We start from the raw sequence: 25,533 nt of genomic DNA on the forward strand, positions 1-25,533 counted from the left end.
GGCAGTGTGCAATGGCTCACAAAGGCCTTGTGACTTAGAATGCTCCTTAGAAATAGCATTCAGGGATGTCTAGGTAGCCAACCATGTGATTTTAAAAGAGAGACTCAAGCTGTTTAATTCTCTTTTTCAATATATAATTCTTTGCTTGTTTTAAATAAACGTAATTATTTAGAAAACATAAAAACTTAATTTAAGCATTTATAATTTCATTACTTTGTACAGGTAATGCTCGACTTACAACTGTTCATTTAGTGACAATTCAAAGTTACAATGGCACTGAAAAAAGTGACTTATGACCATTTTTCACACTTACAACCATTGCAGCATCCCCATGATCACGTGATCAAAATTCAGGCACTTGACAACCAGCTCATGTTTATGACGGTTCCAATGTCCCGAAGTCATGTGATCACCTTTTGTAGCTTTCTGAGAAGCAAAGTCAATAGAAAATCCAGATTCACTTAACAACCATATTGCTAACTTAACAACTGCAGTAGTTTACTTAACAACTGAGGCAAGAAGGGTCACAAAATGGAGCAAAATTCACTTTACAAATGTCTCACTTAACAACCAAAATTTTGGGTTAAATTGTCGTAAGTCAAGAACTACCTGTAACAGGAATTATATGTTAGAAAAAAAGTCAATTTATATATACATAATCTTTTGACAATCACTTGTGTTAGACTATATTTCCCATGACTTCCATCCAAATGGCCATTTGAAATGAGATTTATATTTGGTGGAGCAGTGGGCTAATGCCTCCTTAAGTAACACCAGCTGCCTGCAATTAGTGCAGGTTCGCATCCCACCAGGCTCAAGGTTGACTCAGCCTTCCATCCTTCCGAGGTAGGTAAAATGAGGACCCAGATTGTTGGGGGCAATAAGCTGACTTTGTAATAATGCCGCTGGGGGGGGCGAAAGCCCTAATAAGCAGGCATATACATAGAATGAAGGCTATTGCTAAGCACATTGATTTGTGCTTAGAGTGTAAGCCGCCCTGAGTCTTCGGAGAAGGGCGGGATATAAATGGGATTAAAATAAAATAAATAAAATAAATAAATAATGCAAAATATCTGGAAAACGCCTTTATGAAATATATGCTTTGGGGTACATAGATTAGATCATGAACATAAATTATTGACTGTACGTATACTTCTACTTTTATTAATTATATTTATCTAAATTGAAATTATAGCCTATCTTCTTATATTAGAATTTGACTCCTGTCTTTTTTATTTGTGGTTAAAATCTATGGAGGCTGTTTGTAATTGGAAAAAAACCCATTTAGAATAAGTTATAAATTTTTGCACATAACTTCCAGTTTGCCTTCATAGATTGGCTACCTTTCTGGTACTCAGGACAGCTCTAACCTATAAATAAACTACATATTTATGTTTTGGGAAAATGCACTTTCTTCAAAATCTTTGGAAACTAAATAATAAGCTTTATTATTTGATCTTGCTTGATTTCATATTTATAAATGTTGGGTTGGTTGTAGAACACTTAATTTAAAATGAACATAGGATAAAATTAAATCCTCCTTCCCTCCAACTTCTGATTTTTTTTCAAATATTCGGCCAAAATAATGGATAATCTTGTAATGTTAAATGTTAGCACTTCTGTTTCATGTCAGTAAGTACTTGGTTCCTTTTGTGTAAACGAAATAGAAACATTAATGCATTGACCTTCTGAAGCTTGAGTAAATGGAAATATATAAGCAGAAAAGGCCTGTTTCTATTTCCAAGTCTTTTTCTTCTTTTTCTGCTAAACTAAATAAGATCTGTTTTAATATGCAAAAAATTTATACCTACAAATGAAGTTCTTTGGAAATGATTAATGGACTGAAGGAAAAGAAGTAATCAGATGTATTAAATACCATAATGTATGCATGTGCAGAATATCCATTCTATCTTGATTTTTTTCTTTGAGGGACATTGGTAGTTGTCCTGTGTACCACTATATGTTACCCCCCGTCAATAGGGCTCGCAACTTGGGCGTCCTCTTGGATTCATGGCTCAATTTTGAAGATCATATAGGAGCCGTGACCAGGGGGGGCTTTTGCCCAGCTTTGGTGCGCCAGTTGCGGCCCTATCTGGACCAAGATGCCCTACGCACAGTCACCCATGCGCTTGTGACCTCCCGGCTAGACTACTGCAACGCTCTCTACATGGGGCTGCCCTTGAGGACCACTCGGAGGCTTCAGCTGGTGCAGAATGTAGCTGCGCGAGTTGTTATGGGAGTTTCCCGATACTCCCGTGTAACACCTCTTCTCCATGAGCTGCATTGGCTTCCGGTTGCCCTCCAGGTGAGATTCAAGGTGCTGGTAATGACCTATAAAGCTCTAAATGGCTTGGGTCCGGATTATCTAAGGGAACACCTGCTGCCGGCATCAACTTCCCATCATCCTGTGCGCTCCCACAGGGAGGGCCTTCTTAGGGTACCGCCAGTTAAGGAATGCCGGCGGGTTATTCCCAGGGGAAGGGCATTCTCTGTGGGCGCGCCGGCCCTTTGGAACCAGCTTCCCACAGAGCTTAGGACCACCCCCGACCTTCGCTCATTTCGTAGGGACTTGAAAACTTGGTTTTTTGAGCTGTCTGGCCCAGACTGAGGGGTTTTAATTATTTAATTAATGGGGTTTTAGTTAAGTTCAGGGATTAATTTAATCTTAGTTTTAATCGATTTTAATTGTATGTGATGTATTTTAACTTTTAATTTTCCCTGTAAACCGCCCTGAGTCCTACGGGAATAGGGCGGTATATAAATTTAAATAATTAATAAATAAATAAATAAATAAATAAATAAATAAATACCACAATTGTCTATCTATCACCAATTCCTTACTACCTAGTTTTCTACTCTCATTTACAGTGTAGCATCTATCTGGCATGACACCCATGACACGGTGTTAAGTATTGCGATAGTAATTCTGTCACATGCAGGTTCACATTGTGAAAGTCATTATGTGCAGTTGTTTTTATTGCTAGTGCGATCCTATATCTTTTTAATTTCCAAAAGAGAAAAATAATGTACAAGTTGGGTTTTGAATTTATCAGAACTTTGTTCCACGATCAGTTCTACATTCCTTAAAGGCATGGGCATTTCATCTTTTTTGCTTATTTGGTCTGTTATTTGGAATCATTACTCACTGTAAGGTGCATTACTTTTAGTATCAGCTTCTTTCCTGGGATGTATTCTGGGAGCTGTTATTAACATTAATAACAGTCTTCAGTGGAATCAGTGATTTGCCCCAAAGTTTGAACTAAGAATTACAGTATAAACCCATATTTTAAGGAAGAACTCAACTGTCCTAATGATGGTAACATATGCTGACTTAAGCATTTATAATTTTGCTTAAAAACTGAAACTTAACTTTCTTTTCCTAACTATGGGGATTGTTCCAGATTTTGCAGCTGGAGAATTTAAGGTCAAATAGCAGAACGAGAAACTGAATTTTGACTACTCACTTCCTTCCTCTAATATTGCTGTTGTCACCAATATGTTTTTGAAACTGCAGTGGATCACTCATAACCTCTGTTTTCAAGCGGGCAGCTCAAGTTTCCTTAATCAGCAGATTTACTGATGAGTAAGCAGTATAAACCTGGATGTTTACTTATGAGTATTCAGCCGTTAACCTTCAGTAATGTGACTCAGGGCTCTATAAAAGAAAAAATACTTTGTTTAATGATAAAGGGATCAATAGGATGAGCAAGTACTAAACAACACATTCAAATTGTATTGCTCCATTATTAAACTGTTAGCCTTTATTTTGATCTTGTCATTTTAGATTAAATGTGTCTTTTGAATAAATATTTGCTTTTGTTTTTCTCACAGGATTATTTTTACCCGAAATATTTGGGTGAGTTGCAGTTACACTCTATTTATGTATGATAATGTTGTTTTGCTTTCAGGGATAATCTGTATGCATGTTAATCTGCCATAGAGATCAGCTTTTACATGATCTTTAGCAATGACCCGGACAGCATTCCCCTTCTTTAAAAAAATAAAGAAATCTTGTAAGATTGTCATATTTCATGCAACTTCAATGACTTTTTAAATTGTGTTTACTTGGATCCTCATAAAATATATAGCATCATGGTGTCCTAGACACTCCCTGATTTTCTAAGAATCACTTGAAAGCTTGAAAATTATCAAAACACACTATTTGATTAGTCACTTCCATAGTTTGGTTATTTTTAAAAATTCCTTCAAACATATTCTATAATTTTTCATTTCAAAAAATCATACAAGTATCACAGATACCCTGGTGCGTGTAGCATTGTTGATCCTTGCTTTCTTCAACAGTCTTGATTTTCTTATTATAAAAGCAAGTGCATTCCATATATTCAGAAAGAAAGCAATTTTATTTGGATATAATCCTAACCATTAACTGTAATTCAAATACCTATGTCTTAAAACAGGAATGTCAAGTGATGTGTCACGACGTATCGTGACTTTTTTGCCATTGCCGGCAATGGGGTGGGCGTGGTTTCACTATGATGCATCCGGCCCGCAGGCTGGCAGTTTGACACCCCTGTCTTAAAATATATACTAGAATGGTTACTTGTAAATCTTCTTTATCTCTATATAGTACATTTTAAGTGTTCCTGTCTTGCTCAGTCCTTCTTTAACTCGACATAAAGCATGTTTGTTTGTTTATTTAGAAAATTTGTAACTCATTCACATTGACTCCTAGTGGCTTATGAAATAAATAAATAAATGAAACGTTCCTGAAAGGGAATTTTTGTAAGTGTTTGCTTAGTAGTAGAATGCTTACTATGCTGAAAAATTGAAGTGGGAAAGAAGGGAAAAGGTATAATTCACGCATTATTTTCATAGAAATATGAAATAAATATTTCATTACAGTGAAACCACTTTTTAACATACTTACTTAGCGAAGGTGTTGATAGTAAATTTTATGCCTGCATATTTTTCATATCCTAATCAAATTTATTAAAATAGGAATATATAGTCTGAATAATTTCTTAGGTTTTGTGGAAACATATCTGATCTTTACAAATCTGTTTTTTTAATTTTATGAAAATATTTAAGGTGAATAAAATATTCAGTTTTGATAATCCATATGACTCTTCCAAGTGAATTCTTAGTTTTGCTTTTTCTGAGCTGGACAACTCTTTAAATACCAAGTATACAACATCTGATAAAAGAATAATATGTCAAGTGCCGGGGAAATCAGAAGATAAAGGCAGTTCAAATGAATATAATGATTTATTGCAAGCTTAAGTTCTCTACAAAAATCTGAACTACTAACAGTCAAGGGAAATGAGCAGGAATAAGAAGGCATTCAAATGGGCTGGATTGAGATCTCTTGCGGGTGTGCAGGAACTTATGACTTATGACCAGTGGTGGGATTCAAATATATGAACAACCAGTTCTCTGTGTGGATGTTGTTTCCGGAAGTCCATTCTGGGCCTGGGCAACAAAAAATTAGCTACGGGTTCTGCTGAAGTGGTGCAAACTGGCTGAATCCCACCACTGCTTATGACGCATTTGATCCCTCCCTCGTGCTCTGCCTGGTAATCTCCTACATAATATTAGAGAATAGAATTATATTCTAAATTAAAAGTATATTTTAGATGTATAGATATATTTATACGAATATGAATAATTCAGTAGAAAAGCAAACATGCTGAGTATAGAATGGGGGATTAGAAATCAATCCATTTTGGCATATGGCTTAATAATACTTTTTGCATTTTCTTTAGACTGTATTCGGGACTATGGGTCACCAGCTGCAAGAAATCCAAGTTTGCATACATGTGTGCATAGTAAGCATTTTTCATCTTTCTACCTTTTAGGCATTTGTAACATCTCTGTGTGGGTCTAGCATGGATTTGCTCGAGCCCACTTTTAATAATTTATAGTATCTGTTCTTCCTGCCATTTTCACTTAGGAGAGTTTGTACGTGATGCTAAATACAGTAGTGGACAAATTGTACAAGAATTGTACAAGAGTGAATCTTTTAACCCCTACTTTTCCCATTTTCTTTCCCTCAGTGGTACCTGCTACATCCGTACACAATGCTAAACTGTGATTTTAAAATATTTTGCTAGAATTTCAAAAGAAACAGTAAAATATAAATGTAAACGAATAACATTGTGGCTTACCCCCCATTTTAAGTTGAGCATTGTATTTCAGAGGCACTAGATGCTCTATTTTATTAAGCTTAATATACTGTATTTCAGTGTTTGATATAAACTATGAATTATTATTTTCTTAATCATGGTTTGCAGTTGGATGTTACAAAAGACTACAGCTTAGATCAGTGTTTCTCAACCTTCACAACTTTAATATCTTAAAGTTGCCATGGATGAGTTAGATTAATTAGATGGTTTTGGACAACTTGGTGAATCATAATATAATGCACAGCAAGACCCTTGTGTATAATATTACATTTCAGGACCATTGTGTATAATATTACTTAAATGTTTAGATGCTGAAATAAAAGATTCAGGGACATGGTGTACAATAACAGTATGAATCACAGAAGAGTGCAGAATGTCTTAAATAGTAATTGGTGATTGTGCTAACTGACAGTCTGTATATGCTTCTGTACAAGCAAAGTTGTAAAGCTTGTGTGAAGATAATCCAAGCTAGAGTGTCAGGAAAAGACATGCAGAGTGGGTATTATACAAGGCAAAAAACAGAGTAGACCTATGGGAAGCCAAGGAAGTAATAGCAGAGGAAAGAACTAGGGAAGACACTAGTGAAAGTAAAGTTAAACGAATTCCCTGTTGTGGAAATTTGAAACAGAAATGCAGAGATGCACCAAAGAAAAGTCTAAAATCAATTTCAAAATGTGAATGGAAATATATAATTTATTTATAAAAGACTCATAATATTTCAAAGTAAATGGTTTTGAGTGTAGATTTCAGTTCTCTTGAGCAGGGCTTTTCAACTGGTTGTATGTGTACCACCTGTGGTACTTTGTCATGTGGCAGGTGATACTCGACTGCTAGCCAAGTGTAGCAGGGGAGGGGAATGAGCCCAAGCGACCCAAGCCTGAGGGAGAGGCAGCTGCAGCTGCAGGACTGTCTGGACTCGGCAGAAGCCCTAGGAGCCGGCAGGGCTCCAGCTGATTGGCTCCAGCTGACTGGCGCTTCTGGAAGCAGCATGGAGGTGAACTGAAGAAAAAGGGGGAGGGTGGAGAGGAGAGGCTATAAAAGGAGGTGGTTTGGGCAGGAAAGGGAAAAAAAAGACAACAGGGAAAAAGAATGAGAAGTCAGCCGGCAGGGAGGAAACAGGGACAGAGAAGAAACAGCAACTATTGTTGGAAGAAAAGGTCGCCTGGTTCATTTTCTCCAGCCAGGAGAATGCAAACAGTGCTGATGAAATGAAAAGCTGGCATGTTGGAAAGGAGGTGGGTTTATTTAGTTCTGGATCACCTGGCAGCTTGATTGGGTTACCATAAGGATTTTTGTACAGTTTTTACAACATTTTGTAATTCAGAGGCTCCTTTGTGTGCTTTGGTTATTGGAATATTTTAGTCTGTATTTTAGGCTAGCAATGAGTCCAAAGTGTTGACTTCCGTAGGTTTAATCCCTTTAAACAAGTGTAATTAGTTTTACCCCATTATCTTGAGTTTGTCTATGGCAGACATGTCAAATGTATCAAGCCGCTTTTGCCATTGCCGGCAGTGGGGTGGGCGCAACCTCTGGATGACGCATCCGGCCCATGGGCTGGCAGTTTGACACCCCTGGTTTATGGCTTTTAGAAAGTTTTCTTTGAAGGTAAACAGGTTTAATTTTAAAGCTAAAGCTTTTCACAATTGCTGGAGCCTTTCAGTCTATGATTGCAACATTGTGACACGTGACATGCCTGAGGCAGCTTAAAGAGAAAAAAAAAACCTGGAGTTTATGTGTTTATTTTGTGAGCCTTTCTTGCTTTGCACTTGATTCCTGTGTCTTTAAGGGTACAGGGAAGGGATGGGTGTGTGTGCATTCTTACTACACTGTGGAAGGAGAGCTAAGAAGGGCCAATAAGCTAGCTCAGGGGTTTACAAATTTAGCTAAGACCTGTGGACTTCAACTCCCAGAATTCTTCATCCAGCCATGGTGGCTGAGGAATTCTGGGAGTTGAAGTTCACAAGTCTTAAAAGTGCGAAGTCTGAAGACCCATGAGCTAGCTGGTAGTGGTGCGTATTAATAAACATGGATAAATTCATCATACATTTGTCAGTGCAAAGGGAAAGTGATTCAGCAAAGGAACAGCCACCGAAGAAATGAACACTGGTATTTTTTTACTTTTTTCCTACAGTTTGTAATAGTTTATTAGATTATAGAATAAAATACAAAAATACAAAAGCAAATAGTAGGGCACAGTGGGGAAGAAAAAGTGGGGGAAAGTGAGGGGGAGTAGGGAAAAAGAACAGAGTTCCTCTGTTGCAGTAGAAGGAATCATTAACATTGAACCTCAACTTTTTACTTTTCCATAATATTATAAACTAGCCATTTCTATAACAACAAATGAATCTAATCAGTAAAACCCCAAATCCAGCCCCCCCTTTTTTTTAGTCATCAAGTTTTTGACACCTTGCTAAGCTGTGGTGGTACTCAAATATTGTCATGTCCTAAAAGTGGTACAATCTGTGAAAAGGTTGAAAAGCCCTGAGTCTTTGAGTCTTGAGTGTCCTTTCAGGATTAAAGAATTCAGAGCCATTGTGAATATTAAAAGAAGATTGTTTTGAAGAGAGGGAAGGACTTCAGTCCTCTGAGTACTTATTTGAAATATCAAATTGAATTTTGTAGGACATCACTTTGAACACAAGGTTGTGAGCTCAAAACAGGTAAAACATGAACAGAAAGTAAAATAGAGAAGTGATACAGTAGTTCTATCATGAGTTTTAAATACTATTTTAAAAGAGGAAACTGATAGATAATATTAGATAATTAGATAATTCAATGGAAATAATGGAAATTCCTTTTTTAAATCGACACACATTTTAGTATCAAAATTAAGTAGACTTGAAGAAAAAGATTGGAAATTGTGTAAAACTTTAAAATGGAAACATACAATAGAACATTTTAAAGCTATTATTTATAAGACATGGTACATGCTTCAAAAGTGTCCCAAGGTTCTATAATTGCTGGATACAAAACCATTTTAGTCCAGTGTAGAAATTCCAAGTTCAGATTTCTGCAAACCTCAGAGTGACCTAGGTTGTTCCCTATTCTGTCTTTTATCGGTTTAGTATTGGCAAAAGCTAATGCTAGTTCTCCTTGCCATTATTTCACTTACTACTGTTCAAAAAAATTGAACTCAGAAGGAGAAATACATAATAATAATAAACCTTTATTGTCAAAGTACAACATGTGTACATTGAGATTAGCTGAGCCTCCCCCCCGTGCTCCCTCCCCCAACACACAGTGACAACAAACCCTCCATCTACCACACCATGTGAACCAACTACACCACACACCAGCCTCCCAAGTCAATTCTGCATAAGTTCACAGAGATAATATCCCATTCAAACAGCCCACAGATAAAAGCTGTTTTTCAGCCTGTTGGTACAGCTGGCTATACTCCTATATCTCCTACCCGATGGTAGGAGAGTAAAGAGATACCGTCCAGGGTGTGAGTCATCCCTGAGAATTTTCCTCACTCTTCCAAGGCAACGAGCCCTAGCGATGTCATCCAGTGGTGTCAGGGGACAGCCTACAATGTCTTGTGCTGTGCTCACTACCCTCTGTAATACTTTCCTGTCCACGGCTGTCAGACCAGCATACCAAATCACAATACCATATGAGAGGACGCTCTCTATGGTAGACCGGTAAAAGAGGGTCATAAGGCGTTGTTCTACCCTGTTCTTCCGCAAGACCCTAAGAAAGTGAAGCCTCTGTTGGGCTTTTCTAGCCACCTGGGTTGTGTTAACTTTCCAGGTCAGATCTTCACAGAGGTAGACTCCCAGAAATTTAAAGGAGGAAACAGTCCTCCCCGATGTAAAGTGGGGCAGGTTCCTCCTTTTTTCTCTGGAAGTCTAACACCATCTCTTTCGTCTTGCCGATGTTTAGGTGCAAGTTGTTGTTACTACACCATATGGATAGTTTTTGTACTTCCACCCTGTATGCTGTCTCATCCCCACCTGTAATAAGACCCACCACAGTTGTATCATCTGTGAACTTGATTATCGCAGTGGATGGGTCAAATGATACACAATCATATGTGTATAAAGAGTACAGGTAGGGGCTAAGCACACAGCCCTGTGGCGTGCCGGTGCAAAGCTTCAGGGAGGTAGACAAAGCAGACCCGACCCTCACTGTTTGTAACCGGTCCCTAAGAAAGTCTTGAATCCAATCGCAGATGGCGGGGGAGAATTTCAAGTCAGTCAGCTTCTCGATGAGAATGCTCGGCAAAATGGTGTTGAAAGCCGAGCTGTAGTCAACAAAAAGCATCCTGACATAACTTTCAGGTTTTCGAGATGACTTGCTACAGAGCGTAAAGCAGTAGCTATGGCATCGTCTGTCAACCTATTTCCCCTGTAGGCAAATTGATGTTTATCAAGGTCCAGTGGGAGGCATGTCCTAAGATGTTGGAGAACCAATCTTTCGAAGCATTTCATGACTACAGACGTTAATGCAATAGGTCTGTAGTCATTCAGGCACTCAACTGCAGTTTTCTTGGGGACTGGGACAATGGTAGCTGCTTTCAAGCATGATGGTACACATGCCATTTGCAAGGAGATGTTAAAAATCCTTGTCAGGACCCCTGCTAATTGGTCGGCACAATTCCTGACCACTATCCCCAGCACCCCGTCTGGCCTGCGGCTTTGCTGGGATTCACAGCCTTCAATACAGCTCTCACTTGGTGTTCACACAGGGTGAGTGGCTGAGAGTCAGAAAGCCGGCCAGCAGAGGCTACGGGGTCTGGTCTTTTAACCTCATAGCGGGTGAAGAAGGTATTCAGCTCCTCAGCCAACGAGGCATCGGTGTTTGCCATGCTCCTCGTGCTGCCCTTATAGTTGGTTAAGTGCTGCAGTCCGTGCCATACTTGCCTCGGATCGTTATCTGCTAAGTGGTTCTTCACCTTTTGTTTGTATTGTTTTGCCATCCTAATGCCTCTTCTGAGGTTTGCCCTGGCCTCTCTGTATGCGTCCCTGTCCCCTGCCTTAAAGGCAGAATCCCGGGCTCTCAGGAGTGTTCGTATCTCTGTAGTCATCCAGGGTTTACACTTCCTGTAAACTCTAATGCACTTATCCGTTGTTACACTATCAGTGCATGTTCTAATATAAGCGAGTACAGCATCTGTATATGAATTTAGATCTTGTTCTTCAAATTAACAACTAATTTCAGATGTTGCAAATGTTATGTGTGATAATCTGTGATTATCAGCAATCAGTGAATTAATAAAGGAGAATATTTGTAGCATAGGATTGAAATGAGTGGTTTTTGGTGTTCTTTGAGCTTGCTTTTTTCTTGCAGACATTTCATTACTAAACTAGGTAACATCATCAGTAGAGGAGTTAGTAAGGAGTGAGATTTGCTCTCAGTTTATGTTGCCCTGTCAGTGTTGGTGGGGGTGGTTTTAGAGGCTCTTTGGTTGAGCTGTGTACTATTGGCTTGTTTGGCTGTTTCTTGATTGGGGTATTATTTACTTTATTTGTTAGAGTGATGTTAATCTTGGAGTTAATCTATGAACAACAGAAAAAGGAAACAGAGCATCTATACAACACATTCTAACAAAATGGATATCCACACAACTTTATCAAAAAGTGCCTCACCACTCAACCCAATACAGCACAACTAACTCAGACCCTAAAAAGAATAACACTACCACAAGCCACAACAGACTACTACAGCCACATAGAATCAGCGTAGCACGCAAGCCAACTAAAGTCCTTCCAAACATCCTAACCAAACTGAAAGACCCAGCAGCCCCAGAATTGAAAAAACAGGATCATCTACAACATACAGTGTAATGACTGCAACAACCACTATGTAGGACAAGCAGGCAGAATACTGGCAAAACGCATCCATGAATACCAACTAGTAGTTAGAAGACATGATGAAAACTCTTTTAATTTTACAACATATGGACAGACTTAACTATAGTTTCAGTTGTGAAACTATGACTATTCTAGTCCAAATGAAGTCCAAAAACACCAGGGAATTTCTATAAGCCTGGCACTCTGACCGATTAGCCATCAATAGACAAATAGACATAAATAATATCTATAGACTATGCAAAAAAAGACAATAAGCCAAAAGGGGAACAAAGAGACCTAAGTACCTGTCTACCAGCAGTCAGCACCCAGGTGAGCAAGATTAACATCAAATAAACAATATCCCAATCAAGAAATTGCCAAACAAGCCAACAGCAACAACCTCTAAGAGCACCCCCACTAACCCTGACAGGGTAAACCAGTAGAATATAAACTGAGAGCAAACTCCACTCTTTACTAGCTAGCATTAATATGTTACCTAGTTTGGGTAATGAAATGTTTGCAAGAAAACAACCAAGCTGAGAGAGAACCAAAGACCCCTCAATCTGTAAATTATTGAGTTGGTTTGAAAGTGTAGCAAACACCTGTGATGGGAACCTGTAAGGACCATTACATGAGATGTTGAACAATGGCTCCCTTGCACAATTAAAAGAGCATTTCAGTCAATCTGTATTACTTGATTCCTTTATCATAGATATCATTTCTTGGTACGTTTCTGCACAAGATCAAGGTACTGCATGGCATCTCCAATTTTTTCTGGTTGACAATGAAACTCTACTACATACAAGTGTTATACAATTAAATTTCTTCATCTGATTTTTTGTTTATGTCGATGCAATTAACACCCTAAACCTATCCTAAGACATTATTTATTATGTTGCACATTATATTTATTTCACCAGTTGTACAGTGCATCATATTCAAAGGCAACAAAGGAATTCTTCAGGTAACACCTACCTACCCATCTGTGGTGGGGTGGCAAATGATGACTTGCCCATTCTGACATCATCACACAACACTGCAAATATATGCATGTATTCAAGACATGAAGATGCAAGTATGTAGAGGCGATATTGGCTTGATGACATCTTGTGCAGGTTATGATTTTGTATCATTGCATTTTGCCACCTTGTTTCTCTGCATGTCTAAAGTAGATGCACAGGGATTGCCTAGCTTTTCTTTGCAGCTGTTGTGTGTTTCCATGAAAAAACATGTTTGGTTTAAGCAGTTGTAGACTGGTGCTTGTACTGTATGCCCATTTGCATTCTGAAGTACCCCTTTGCCTTCAAATCTACAGCGCTATGCAACTTTTCCATTATTGGCATATGGAGGCCAGGTGGAATATGCAATTCTTATAATGATCTTGTGAGGTACTTAGGCTGGGAGAATGTGGCTTGACTCCACGGTATGGGGAAAAAATGGGTTCAATATTCCAAATGCATCACAGAGTACACTGGATTTCATTTAAGGTTATACAAATATTGTAAACCACTCCATCCCACCCCAACTCATACTAAATGTTTGTATGATCATGCAAACCCATTCTGAATTGTGCCTTGGTCCCAAAGCTGTTTACTGAGAAACAAATCTTCATATTTGGGGGCAACTGCTGCTGATACACTTTGGAATATATTTCCCTGTAATTGAAGATGTTAGAAAGCACTGTAGAAGCATTATATAATTAAGCACAGGACAGCCAGATTTTCAGTAAAATGATCAGGAAGTTGTATGTTTCAAGATGTGAATAGTTGACAATGATTTCCAGTATTTTTGTTTATGGAGGACATTCAAGATCCTAGTATGATGAACATGATATGGGTTTGCTTATGATAATTATTTCCATCTGAAGAATAAACAATATCAAATGTTTCTGATGCATTGTCTGAACAAACTAGAGAAAAGTCAGTAAGGCAACTGGGGATGATATAGTACATCTCTAATTTTCCACTTTCTGGATCTTTCTTTACAAAATTTTGCAGGCAGAAATATTGTTTGAAACTTTTGCTTATATGAGACTGAAAAACAGAACCAAAAGGATACTTGAAAGACAAAGTATATCTAAAAGTTGTCAAATGAAATGTATAATATTTATACTGCTTTTCCTGAGTGTTCCGTTGTTTCACATGTTTTGGTAATCTTAACAACACCCTGCAAAGATTTTCCTATGAAAACAGTCTTGGGAAGGCTATATTCCTGAAAGGTGGATTAGAATAGAACAGAAAAGAATAGAATTAAAGCCATGCTCAGTTGCCTTAAGCAAGCTACTATCTCAATCTGTTACAGAAGTATATGTCTTACTCAGTGCTTTTTTTGTAAAAGAAAAAGGTGCCGGAACTCACACATGTCATACAACCCACTTTGCCTAGCCTACAAGGTTCCATCCCAAAAAGGTGCCGGAACTCCGTTCTGGGCGTTCTATGACAAAAAAAGCCCTGGTCTTACTTAGAACTTTAAACGTAACAGCTTGCCCACAGCAGTGTTGTAATTTCCTGGATACTTTTGAATCTAACTGAGAAAAATAGCAAAATGCATATTTAATATTTATATTATGAAAAGAGAAACACTGAAAGTCTGATTTGAACTTTATAATAACATAAAAATGAGAACTGCTTATTTACATGCAGAAAATATATCCTGTCTGCCCTGTATAGTGTGGTTCAAGTACTAGTTTTTTCTTAGATAGAATTGGCACTAGAGATTAGTTTTTTATTCAATATACTTTTGCCTCTTTAGGATGCATTACAACTAATGTAATAATTTGAGATGTTTTGTAATGTTCCATGACCAGTCTATATTTTGCTAATATGGATACTTGGGAACATAATTCACTAAAGGAGAAAGCAAATAATAGTTATTATAAAATTATTGTGTTAATTGACTTCATTTCCTGTTTGAAACATGAACACTAAACAACAATATGCAGTGTGGAAATATACTGCATAATATAACATTATAGTTTTCAGGAAAAATCATTCTTTTTCCCCAGTAGTTGGTTTGCCTGCAGAGCAAAAATATCAAATGCATCAAAAAATTGAAAGCCCCATCAGGCCTGTTCTCATATTGAGTACGAGAATAAAAAATAATTGCATTTGAAGGAAAAATGCTCTCATTTACTTTCCTCTTATATAGCATTTACCACCCTTAGCAATTTAAAGATATGTGGACTTCACCTCTCAGAATTCCTTAGCCAGTATTACAATCTTTAATTGAGAAACACTGCTCTTTTGCAGGAACAGTGTTAATTTGCCAAGTCACCAATATAAGGCAATACCTACCATCAGTGCTTTTTTTGTAAAAGAAAAAGGTGCCGGAACTCACACACGTCATACAACCTGCCTTGCCTACCCTACAAGGTTCCATCCAAAAAAGGTGCCGGAACTCCGTTCTGAGCGTTCTGTGAGAAAAAAAGCCCTGCCTACCATTGATCTATTGTTTTCTACCAACAAACAAAAATCTCAGCAACTACAAAATAAAATTCTACCCGCTAAGCAAGATTTTCAGGCAGGATTTTTAAATGGTATTTTCTTGGTGAGTGTGATCTATAATGGGATCACAGGAATGGTTTATGTATACATCTGGTTCACCTTCACAATGTTAAATGTTCTTTTATTCAGTTTTTGCCAGCTTCTTTTTCATGAGCTTGCTTACTTCAGAAAGAGAAAGGACAATGTATTTTGTTACCTTGTCTTTATGTTAGCTTTTATTAGTACTTAGCATTTATATTGACCTTATCAAGCAGTACTATTTCTGGGTTTCAAGATAAAAATATTGTAGTTGTGCTGCTTTTGGTAGAGGGTACTAACGCAGCATTCTTAAGAATTATGAGTTTTGCCTTGCTCAACATCAGAATGTTTTGCTATGATAGAAGATGGCTGCTTTACTCCAGAATAAGGATTCCAAGTCTGATCAGACTTGGGGAGTATAAACTGACCATCTTCTTTGAGGTAGCCATATGATAGTTAAATTCAAAAAGAAATTTTTGAAAAAGAAGTGTAAATAGCTATTCTAATGTTCATCTTGCTGCCCTTATTATTTATCAGGCAATCACCATGTATAAGTAAAAAATAAAATGTTGGGATATCTCTATGTGTGCAGACATAATGGTATGTGAGAAGGACACTGGGAAGCAAGGGGAACAGATGCTACCTAGAGAACAATCAGATGGGGATGGGGGGAGTGCATTTTCAGGCATCCCCAAAGAGCTTTTTCCCAAAAGGCAACTGGACTTTGTTTTTTCCTTGAAGACGTTTTGTTTCTCATCCAAGAAGCTTCTTCAGCTCTGAAGAAGACATTTTCAGGCATCATTATTGATAAAGAATTTCCTCAATAATTTTCCCTCAGAAATTGTCTTTCTTTTTCTGTCTGCTATGCCTATCTTAGCCAAATCTTTATTATGATCATAGATCAGCATAGCGAGGGTGGAATATAAACAGTTGATCATAATGTTTTATTGCTTTAGCAAAAAGATATGTAAGAATTAGCTAGCTTGTTTAGGAAAGATTTATGGGTTGGGAGTAAAGAGCCTAGTACACTATTATATATTTTGTGCATTTACCTGTTTTAACATATGTTTGTATATGCCATACAGTCAGATCTGTTTTAGCATATGTTTATGCCTGCCATACATGCAGTCATGAGGGAGAAAAGGGTGCTTTTATGTATCTATGCAGGCACTTGGGAATCTCTGCATTTTTTGATGTATATGTGGATGTATAGTCATTCAGTGGGCTAATCTGCACCTCTGTGAAACATATAGACTTAGTGCAAAAAGGGTCATTGTCCTGTGTTAAATATCATTCTCTTTTATTTATCAAATTTAACATTCGATTGGCACGTATGTATGTATAGAGTTCAACATGTTGGACCCCTATACAAACAAAATATATAATAGCTTTAGGGGGTTCTAGTAAGATAGTAACTTTAGCTGTGTTGATAGTGTTTTTCTCTTGCCTAAAATTAACAATTGTAGTCTCAGGGTTTCGTTTCTTTTTTTGGAGGGGGAAAAAACCAGAAAACTGTTTCTTAGAAAGCTGGTTTCAAAGTTAAAATGAGGAAGGTAAATTGAGAAATATTTTCCATTCTTTTTTTTTTAAATGCACAATGGTCTCCAGAACAAAAATTCATTTATCTTGCTAAGTTAGACCTTTTCTGTAATTGGGCACATAGCCTAGAAAACAACATTATAGAATGATACAATTCTACCAATGTTATTCCTCCTATATAAGAGAATAATGCCTTCTCAGGATTACTTTGAAGAGTAATGCCAATCTCATTGTTCTGAACAATATGATTCAAGATAAACATTTTACAAGGTTTTTTTCTGCCCTAGATTTACCAGATCAATGTTCTCCTGACCCGTGTCACAGAGATGGTACTATAAAATGTGAAGATCTGAAAGGTGGATATCTTTGCCACTGCAAGAGGGGCTGGGAAGGCGAGACATGTGATAAAGGTAAGTCTAGGTCTGAGCTGCTTGTACCAGTAAATCTCACCTTACAATCACATTTGAGCCCAAAATTTCTGTTGCTAAGCAAGACAGTTGTTAAGTGAGTTTTTCCTCATTTTACGACTTTTGTTACCATAATTGTTAAATGAATCACTGCAGTTCTTAAGTTAGTAACATTGTTAAGTGCATCTGGCTTCCCCAATGACTTTGTGTGTCAGAAAGTTGCAAAAGGTGATCACATGAGCCTGGGACACTGCAACCGTCATGAATGTGAGTCAGTTGCCAAGCATCTGAATTTTGGTCACATGAGCTGGGTATGTTGCAATGATCATAAGTGTGAAAAACAGTAATAAGTCACTTTTTTCAATGCCATTATAACTTTGAACAGTCACTAAACAAACTGTTGTAAGTTGAGGACGACCTGTACGTCTATAATTCTGACTGTTGGATGGAGAAAAATATAGTTTATTTAGAGAACACTGATTTTTTATATATATAAAAGGTTCAATCTTTGTAATCTCCAGATGGAGATTGACAGAGTTATTCTATGAACTCTTGCTGCTCACCATAACAGAGACTGTAAGTAGTAAATGGGCCTATTAAAATAGAATAACATAAGGCTTGATTGAAAGAGATTCTGCGTAGCTTATTGCTCGGGTCAGCCTAAAAAGAAGCTTGCAAATAACTGCATAAATAAGTAAATTTAAACATTATATACTGACTTGAAAATTAAACCAGAGATGATAAAATCTTGCATATACAACATGTGTAATTTAATAAAATGATACATACGAAGAGATGAATGTCTTGTTTCACATTCTTCTGTTGGAGTTTGTTTGGATACTGAAACTGTCTTTTTCCACTTCTAGATATTAATGAATGTGCAGATCACAATGGCGGATGTAAACAGATCTGTTATAACAAACCAGGCAGCTATCACTGCTCATGTTACACTGGCTATGCTCTTATGAGTGACAGTAAATCATGCGAAGGTAAGCTATGAAATACACAAGAATAATATGAAATCCAACTTTGGCATTCCATGAACTAGCCTGTTTTGAATCTAATTTGATCTGCTCCAGTTCTTTTTTCCTGCTTTCTCTTTCTCTTTTTTGGTCTTGATGCCAACCCCTAGTTTGCCAGTTGAAGCTCTGTGGCAAGTTATGATTGCTGGATCTTTTGACATGTTCTATCAACAACACTTTATGAGAAGGTTACTGCACAAATTCTGTAAGAGTGAGTGAAAGCTACATGCCTCTGCTGAGTCTATTGTTCCAATATTATATAAAAGGGTAGATATCTTGATGAAAGTAAATAATGGCATTTTGAGGATTAACATGTCTATTGTGGATATGTTCTAAGTGAATTTATGAGCCAGCAATCAAATTATTCTAATCTAGATAAAACTTATAAACCACAATAACCATGAGCTACTTGCTATCTTGATTAGCATAAATAACTCTGAATGCTAAACTGAGCAGTTGTTATTGCTTCTAACTTTCTCACAACTGCGGTTTAAGATTTCAATAGGAACAGCCAGGAATGCATGCCTAAGCATGTCTGCAGTCATACCACAGAACTATCCAACCCCATAGCAAAAGAGTGATTCACAAAGGATTGGCATATTATGCCAAAATGCTCCAGCCAACAGCCTCCTTCTTTAGCTAAAAAGCAATATTTGGCAAAGTAGCATATATAGTTTTTGTTAGTTTCATTACATTGCATTGTATTAGAGAATGACCTCGTGTATACAAGAAGTGTGCAGTCACCTGAGAGAAAATAATGTCTAGAGTTTATTCATCTCAGAAATGTTCTCATGACAAGTGGCCAATAACAATGGGTATGTTTTCTGTAATTTAAATTATAGTGCTTCAGCCTGTTGAACAGAATATTAATGTTCTGCATACTGGAAGTCAGTAAAGAATAAAATGACAATAATGCTGCCTGGACAGAGATTGTGGAGGGGAGAGAGAAAAGGTTAAAGGAAGAAAAGAGCTGTACAGTAGCGGCAAACTAACTGAAGCTGTTGCTGAGAAACCACATTCTGCAAAGGCTGAGATATGTGCTTGAGGCACCATTTTGTTTTGGGGCATCCAGCTTTTGGAGCTTGAAGTATTTGCAAGACAATTTTTTTGTTTCACATTTTCTTTTGAACATACCTCATTAGGGCTATTTTATCAGCAGGTTAAGCAGACTTGGCTGGATAGTTCCAGGAAGGATTGCATCCTTGCATTATACATGGTGTCTACTTTTTGTTCCATGGAATCTTCATTAGTGTCACCTAGTTATAAATATCCTCTTGTGAGACAATTTATTGCAATGTTTCTCAACTTGGCAGCTTTAAGATATGTGGACTTCAATTCCCAGAATTCCCCAGCCAGTAATTTTCTTTTTTTGTTTTTATCCTGCCTGTTATTTTTACAAATAACTCAAGGTGACGAACATACCCAGCACACATTTCTCCTCCTATTTTCCCCATAACAACAACCCTGTGAAGTGGGTTGGGTAAGAGAGTGACTGGCTCAAAGTCACCTAGCGGGCTTTCATGTGTAACGCAGGATTAGAACTCATTGTCTCCAATGGACCAAATTAGTTGTCAGTAATGTTGAAGTCCATACACTTTAAAGTTGCCAAGGTTGAGAAACACTGAGTTATTGAAAGAGTAATGACTCAACTGTAAACATTCCTGGAGGATACTGATTATCTACATCTATTTTAGTTTTGTTTTACAATGAGAAGCAGCATACCAACATTTTAACAATTAAAAAAAACAAATAGCAGTTTTTCATAATGTCAGCTAGCGTAGTTGCAATTCCAATACATCTGGAAAATTTTGGCTGTGATTTTTTTCTCCAAGCTTGTTTTAATATAATTCCTGAATGTTTGATTACCAAACTAAGTAACATCAGCAGCAGGATTTTCTTGTGCTATTCTCTTTAGCTCATTAAGTGTCTTGTATCTATATGGGGAGGGAGCTATAAACATATTTTATAGCTTATTTGTGGAAAAGCAGCTGGCAAAGGAGATTAAAATGGACAAACAGTGTGAGTAGAGAAAGAGATAGGCATTAAGGATGTGCAGCACTTTGGAAATAGTTTTAAAAATGTTCCTCACAACATGGGTATGAACATAATACATGTCTGTAGCACATGAAAGTAGCCTAGTCCTTTACTGGAATCAAGGATAAAATTTGCAGACAGATGCTATGGTTGCATCCCCATTACTTTGAATTACCTTTTATTAATTCTGAAGTGCTACCCAGGCCTACTGAGTATATCTCCTTTTGCAAATCCTCTCGTTTAAATTGCCCTTTCTCAAAATATTTTGTGGGGAGGAGAGGTGAAAAATGACACTTTCTTGTGTTGGTATAATTATTCATTTGTTTTCTAAATTTACATTCTGCCTTTCCTCCAAGTTTGCCGGGTGATGAGATGAGATGAGATAATAACCTTTATTGTCATTTTTTTTACTGTGAGCACACTGGCATAGATTAAAAATGAAATTCTGTTGCTTGCTCTCAATTGTAGCACTCTTGGCTATTGTTTTTCCATCACAATAACAGTTTGGGTTAAAAGAGAGCAATTGGCCCCATATTACCTAAAGAGCTTCCATAGCTGAGAGCAGACTAGGAAGCTGCATCCTGTTAGCTCTAATCCAACATTTTACTCTCAACACCATGATGAAATCCACTTAGAAATTCTGATTTGAATTTAGTAAACTGTTTTAACAAAGTGTATTCATGTTAAAAGGGACGCGGTGGCTCAATGGGTTAGGACGCTGAGCTTGTCGATCAGAAGGTCGGCAGTTTGGCGGGTTGAATCCTGAGTGCCGCGTAACAGAGTGAGCGCCTGTTACTCGTCCCAGCTTCTGCCAACCTAGCAGTTCGAAAGCACGTAAAAATGCAAGTAGAAAAATAGGGACCACTACGGTGGGAAGGTAACAGCGTTCCATGCACCTTTGGCGTCTAGTCATGCCGGCCACATGACCACGGAGACATCCTCAGACAAGCGCTGTCTCTTCGGCTTTGAAACGGAGATGAGCACCGGCCCCTAGAGTTGGAAACGACTAGCACGCATGTGCGGGGGAACGTTTACCTTTACCTTATTCATGTTAAACCTGAATTATAATGCACAAGTTGGACCTTAGTATTTCTGCTTCTGGAATTCTGATATTGTGCTTTCCAAGTATATCAAGGCAGAGCATTTTACATCTTCATTAACATGACTCTGTATCAAAGACTGAAGATCAAATTTCTACATTTTTTTACCTCCAAATAATCACACTGTTTTTAGGCATCTTGGAGGTACCTTCCATCTGAGGTGGAAAATTTCTTTTGTTTCTTATTATGCTTGCAAGATGCTCTTCTTTTAATAATTAGATAGGTTGAGAGCCCCCTGCTCCAAAATCACTGTAACTTCATGAACAATTAGAATCTGTATTTAGATAACTTGGAATAGAATCAGCATATTTGGGCAGATCCAGATGGGAAATACTCTTCAGGTAGTCCTCGACTTACAACAGTTCATTTAGTGACAATTCAAAGTTACAACGGCACTAAAAACAGTGACTTATGACCATTTGTCACACTTACAACCTTTGCAGTATCCCCATGATCATGTGATCAAAATTCGGATGCTTGGCAACTGACTGATATTTATGACAATTGCAGTGTCCTGGGGTCATATATTTAGTCTTTGTTACCATCTGACAAGCCAAGTCAGTGGAGAAGCCAGATTCACTTAACAACCATGTGACTAACTTAACAATTCCAGTGATCCACTTAACAATTTTGATGAGCAAGATCATAAAATGGGCATACTTAGCAGATGGCTCGCTTAGCAGCAGAAAGTTTAGGCTCAATTGTGGTCATAAGTCAAGGACTACCTGTACTATGTCTTTGTGTGCGTATGTGTGTGGTGTGTGTGTGCGTGTGTGTGTTTGTGCTTTGAGTAAGTCTTGACTCTGACAACTGCCTGAACTAGTTCCTGCAATTTTCTTGGAAAGATCTCCTTTCTATTGCTGAGAGAGAGATGACTCAAGGTCATCCTTTGTGTCTAAGGTAGGACTAGAAATCAGAGTCTCCTGGATTCTAGCTACTGCCCTAATTATTTCACACACCAGCTCTCTATGTCATATTTACTTACAATGTAAAAATTTGAAATTTAGAAAGTTCGATTTACCTCAAGGGGTGGAGGGCTGTTTCAATATGGCTACATTTCCTGCAACTGCTCAGTATCAAAAGCACATTTCTCCTAACCCAATTATATTGTCATTAAGAAAATTGTAAATATTTTTTTTTTTTTATTTTTTTTTTTAATTCCATTTATATCCCGCCCTTCTCCGAAGACTCAGGGCGGCTTACAAGCTTAGCAGTAGCCTTCATTCTATGTATACGCCTGCTTATTAGGGCTTTCACACACACCCCAAGCGGCATTATTACAAAGTCAGCTTAATTGCCCCCAACAATCTGGGTCCTCATTTTACCTACCTCGGAAGGATGGAAGGCTGAGTCAACCTTGAGCCTGGTGGGATGCGAACCTGCACTAATTGTAGGCAGCTGGTGTTACTTAAGGAGGCATTAGCCCACTGCTCCACCAAGGCTCTTTATTGCTTATGAAGACCTAAAACATAACTTGCTTGGGGGAGATGAATGTGTGTATGCCTCTGTATGAAGATGATATTGTGTGGCTGCCTGAAAATCCAAATCATTTGCAACCAATTGTATATTACAACTAAAAGAATGGAAATTAATGTAGCAAAGTTCAAGGATATTGCGTTCGATAAGGAACAATTGCAAATAATATATAAACGGTGAAAATAAAACAAGTAGATTAATTTCTGTATCTTGGTAGGTTTACTAAAGACCAGGAAAAGATACAGAAGTTTTAAGACATGCAAAAATTGGTAGAAAAAAAGCACATTACGAGGGAGGAATGTTTGTTAAAGTAAATGAAAATGTATAGAAGTGGAAAAATGCCTCTAGTAAGAGTGTGCTTCCACTCATTTTTGTTATTGAATTGAAAATTGGATGTTTCAGAAGAAACAGAAAAATTAAATGCATTGGGAATGGGGTGTTTAAGAAATAGCCTGCCATGCAGCATTCTAACCACTATGGCACCATGACTCAATGTGTGGTATAACAGGGAAAAATAGGATGAAGAATGAATAATTGTGAAAGGAATATGCACTGAATGCAAAACTGAATGATGAGTATAAAAAGAAGCAAAAGAGAGACAGGTAGTCTTTGACTCACAATCACTATTGAGCCCAAATTTTCTATTGCTAAGCAAAGCACTTGTTAAGTTAAGTTTTGCCCCACTTTACCACTTTTTTGCCACAGTTGTTAAGCAAATCACTGCAACCATTAAGCAAATCTGACTCCCTCCATTGACTTTGTCGAAAGCCAGCTGGGAAGGTTACAAATAGTGATTACATGGCCCTGGGCAACTGTCATAAAAAATTTCAAGCACCTGAATTTTATTCACGTGACCATGGGAATGCTGCAGGGGTCATAAATGTGAAAATTTTATTTATTTATTTATTTTAATTCCATTTATATCCCGCCCTTCTCCGAAGACTCAGGGCGGCTTACAAGCTTAGCAGTAGCCTTCATTCTATGTATATGCCTGCTTATTAGGGCTTTCACACACACCCCAAGCGGCATTATTACAAAGTCAGCTTAATTGCCCCCAACAATCTGGGTCCTCATTTTACCTACCTCGGAAGGATGGAAGGCTGAGTCAACCTTGAGCCTGGTGGGACGCGAACCTGCACTAATTGCAGGCAGCTGGTGTTACTTAAGGAGGCATCAGCCCACTGCTCCACCAAGGCTCTATTAAAAAGTCACTTTTTTCAATTCCATTGTAACTTCGAACAGTCACTAAAGGAATAGTTGTATTGATGTAGTTTGTCATACAGAGAATGAATGAAAATCAGAATTCCACAACCAACAGATGAAGGCAGTGTGAGTGAATGGGTTAAAAGGAAGGTGAAAGCTGAGAAAGTCACAGCAAGATAAAGTTGATGAGATCCTCAGAACATTCTTTAAGAAAACAGGCAGTATATGAAGCAGAGGACAAATCTGTCAGAAGCAAAGAGAATTTCTAAGTATAGAATGATATGGAATGATGTTGGTATCAACTAGTGTTGGTTATATTTCTTCTCTTTTTCTTCTCTGATGCCTTTAATTTCTTTGGTTTACTCCTTTTCTATGCTGTGCATAACATTGCTTAACCTAAAAGGGAATGGCCTGGTGGGTATGTATGGATGCAGCTATACTATTCTGCATGAAATTTGCTTTATACAGACTAGTTGCTGAAAAATGGGTGGTGCCATATGCTACTATCTACACTGCAAGATTTGACTGTGTATCCTCCATTCATTACATTTGATGCCTCATTTTCAGTATGCAGAAACAAATGTGCATGTAAACATGATCTATACACCTTGTTCCATTAAGGGAACTATGTACAAAAACCTCATTGTTGACTGAAATAAGCTTTTCCCAGCCAAACAGCTGGTAATTTCCTATCCTGTGATCCTTTTTGTCTCAAAACCCTGACCCCTTTCTAACATTGCTATCACACTTTTTCCTGTGATTCTCCTCCTTTCTGCTCCCATTCCCAGAGTTCATATTTTTAATAATTTTGTAGCATTTACCCAGAAGTGCTGTATATCTTGCAGAATACCAGCCTTTTGTTTCTGGGGAGGCTGAAGTCATTTCCTAATTCCATTATGCCATTATAACAATAGAAAGAGAATAAGTTGCAGACTTGGTATAACATGGAGGGACAGGCCTGTGAAACATTGTTGATAGTCTGATTATTATTGTTGATTGTCTTTACTTTTTGCTCTTTTTCAGATATAGATGAATGTGCTGCAACAGCAGGGATCTGTGGAGAAGCTCAGTGTAAAAATTTAGTAAGGTCTTATGCATGTGTTTGTGATACTGGTTATACTTATGATGAGGTCACGAAGACCTGCAAAGGTTAGTAGGTAGAATTAAATTCTATCATGAGAATTCTTACCCTCAATCAATGTATGCTGCTGCCTTCCCACTTTGCTGTTAATTTCCTATATACCTCTAGATGGCAAGTGGGTGTTGAAAAATGAGCAGATAGAATATTGAGTC

General features: G+C 37.7%; 1 protein-coding gene across 1 annotated transcript in view; it reads left to right on the forward strand.

The window, feature by feature from the left end:
* GAS6 (growth arrest specific 6) overlaps window positions 1-25,533 on the forward strand; it is a 56,001-nt gene that overhangs the window by 7,597 nt on the left and 22,871 nt on the right. Inside the window, exons 3-7 of the mRNA XM_081326751.1 lie at window positions 3,832-3,856; window positions 5,724-5,786; window positions 17,286-17,408; window positions 18,272-18,394; window positions 25,264-25,389. Coding sequence (XP_081182877.1) covers window positions 3,832-3,856; window positions 5,724-5,786; window positions 17,286-17,408; window positions 18,272-18,394; window positions 25,264-25,389 — 460 coding nt within the window. The remainder of the gene's footprint in view (window positions 1-3,831; window positions 3,857-5,723; window positions 5,787-17,285; window positions 17,409-18,271; window positions 18,395-25,263; window positions 25,390-25,533) is intronic.

Source organism: Vipera berus (assembly GCF_964194415.1).
Source record: "Vipera berus genome assembly, chromosome: 4".
NCBI classification, from domain to species: domain Eukaryota; kingdom Metazoa; phylum Chordata; class Lepidosauria; order Squamata; family Viperidae; genus Vipera; species Vipera berus.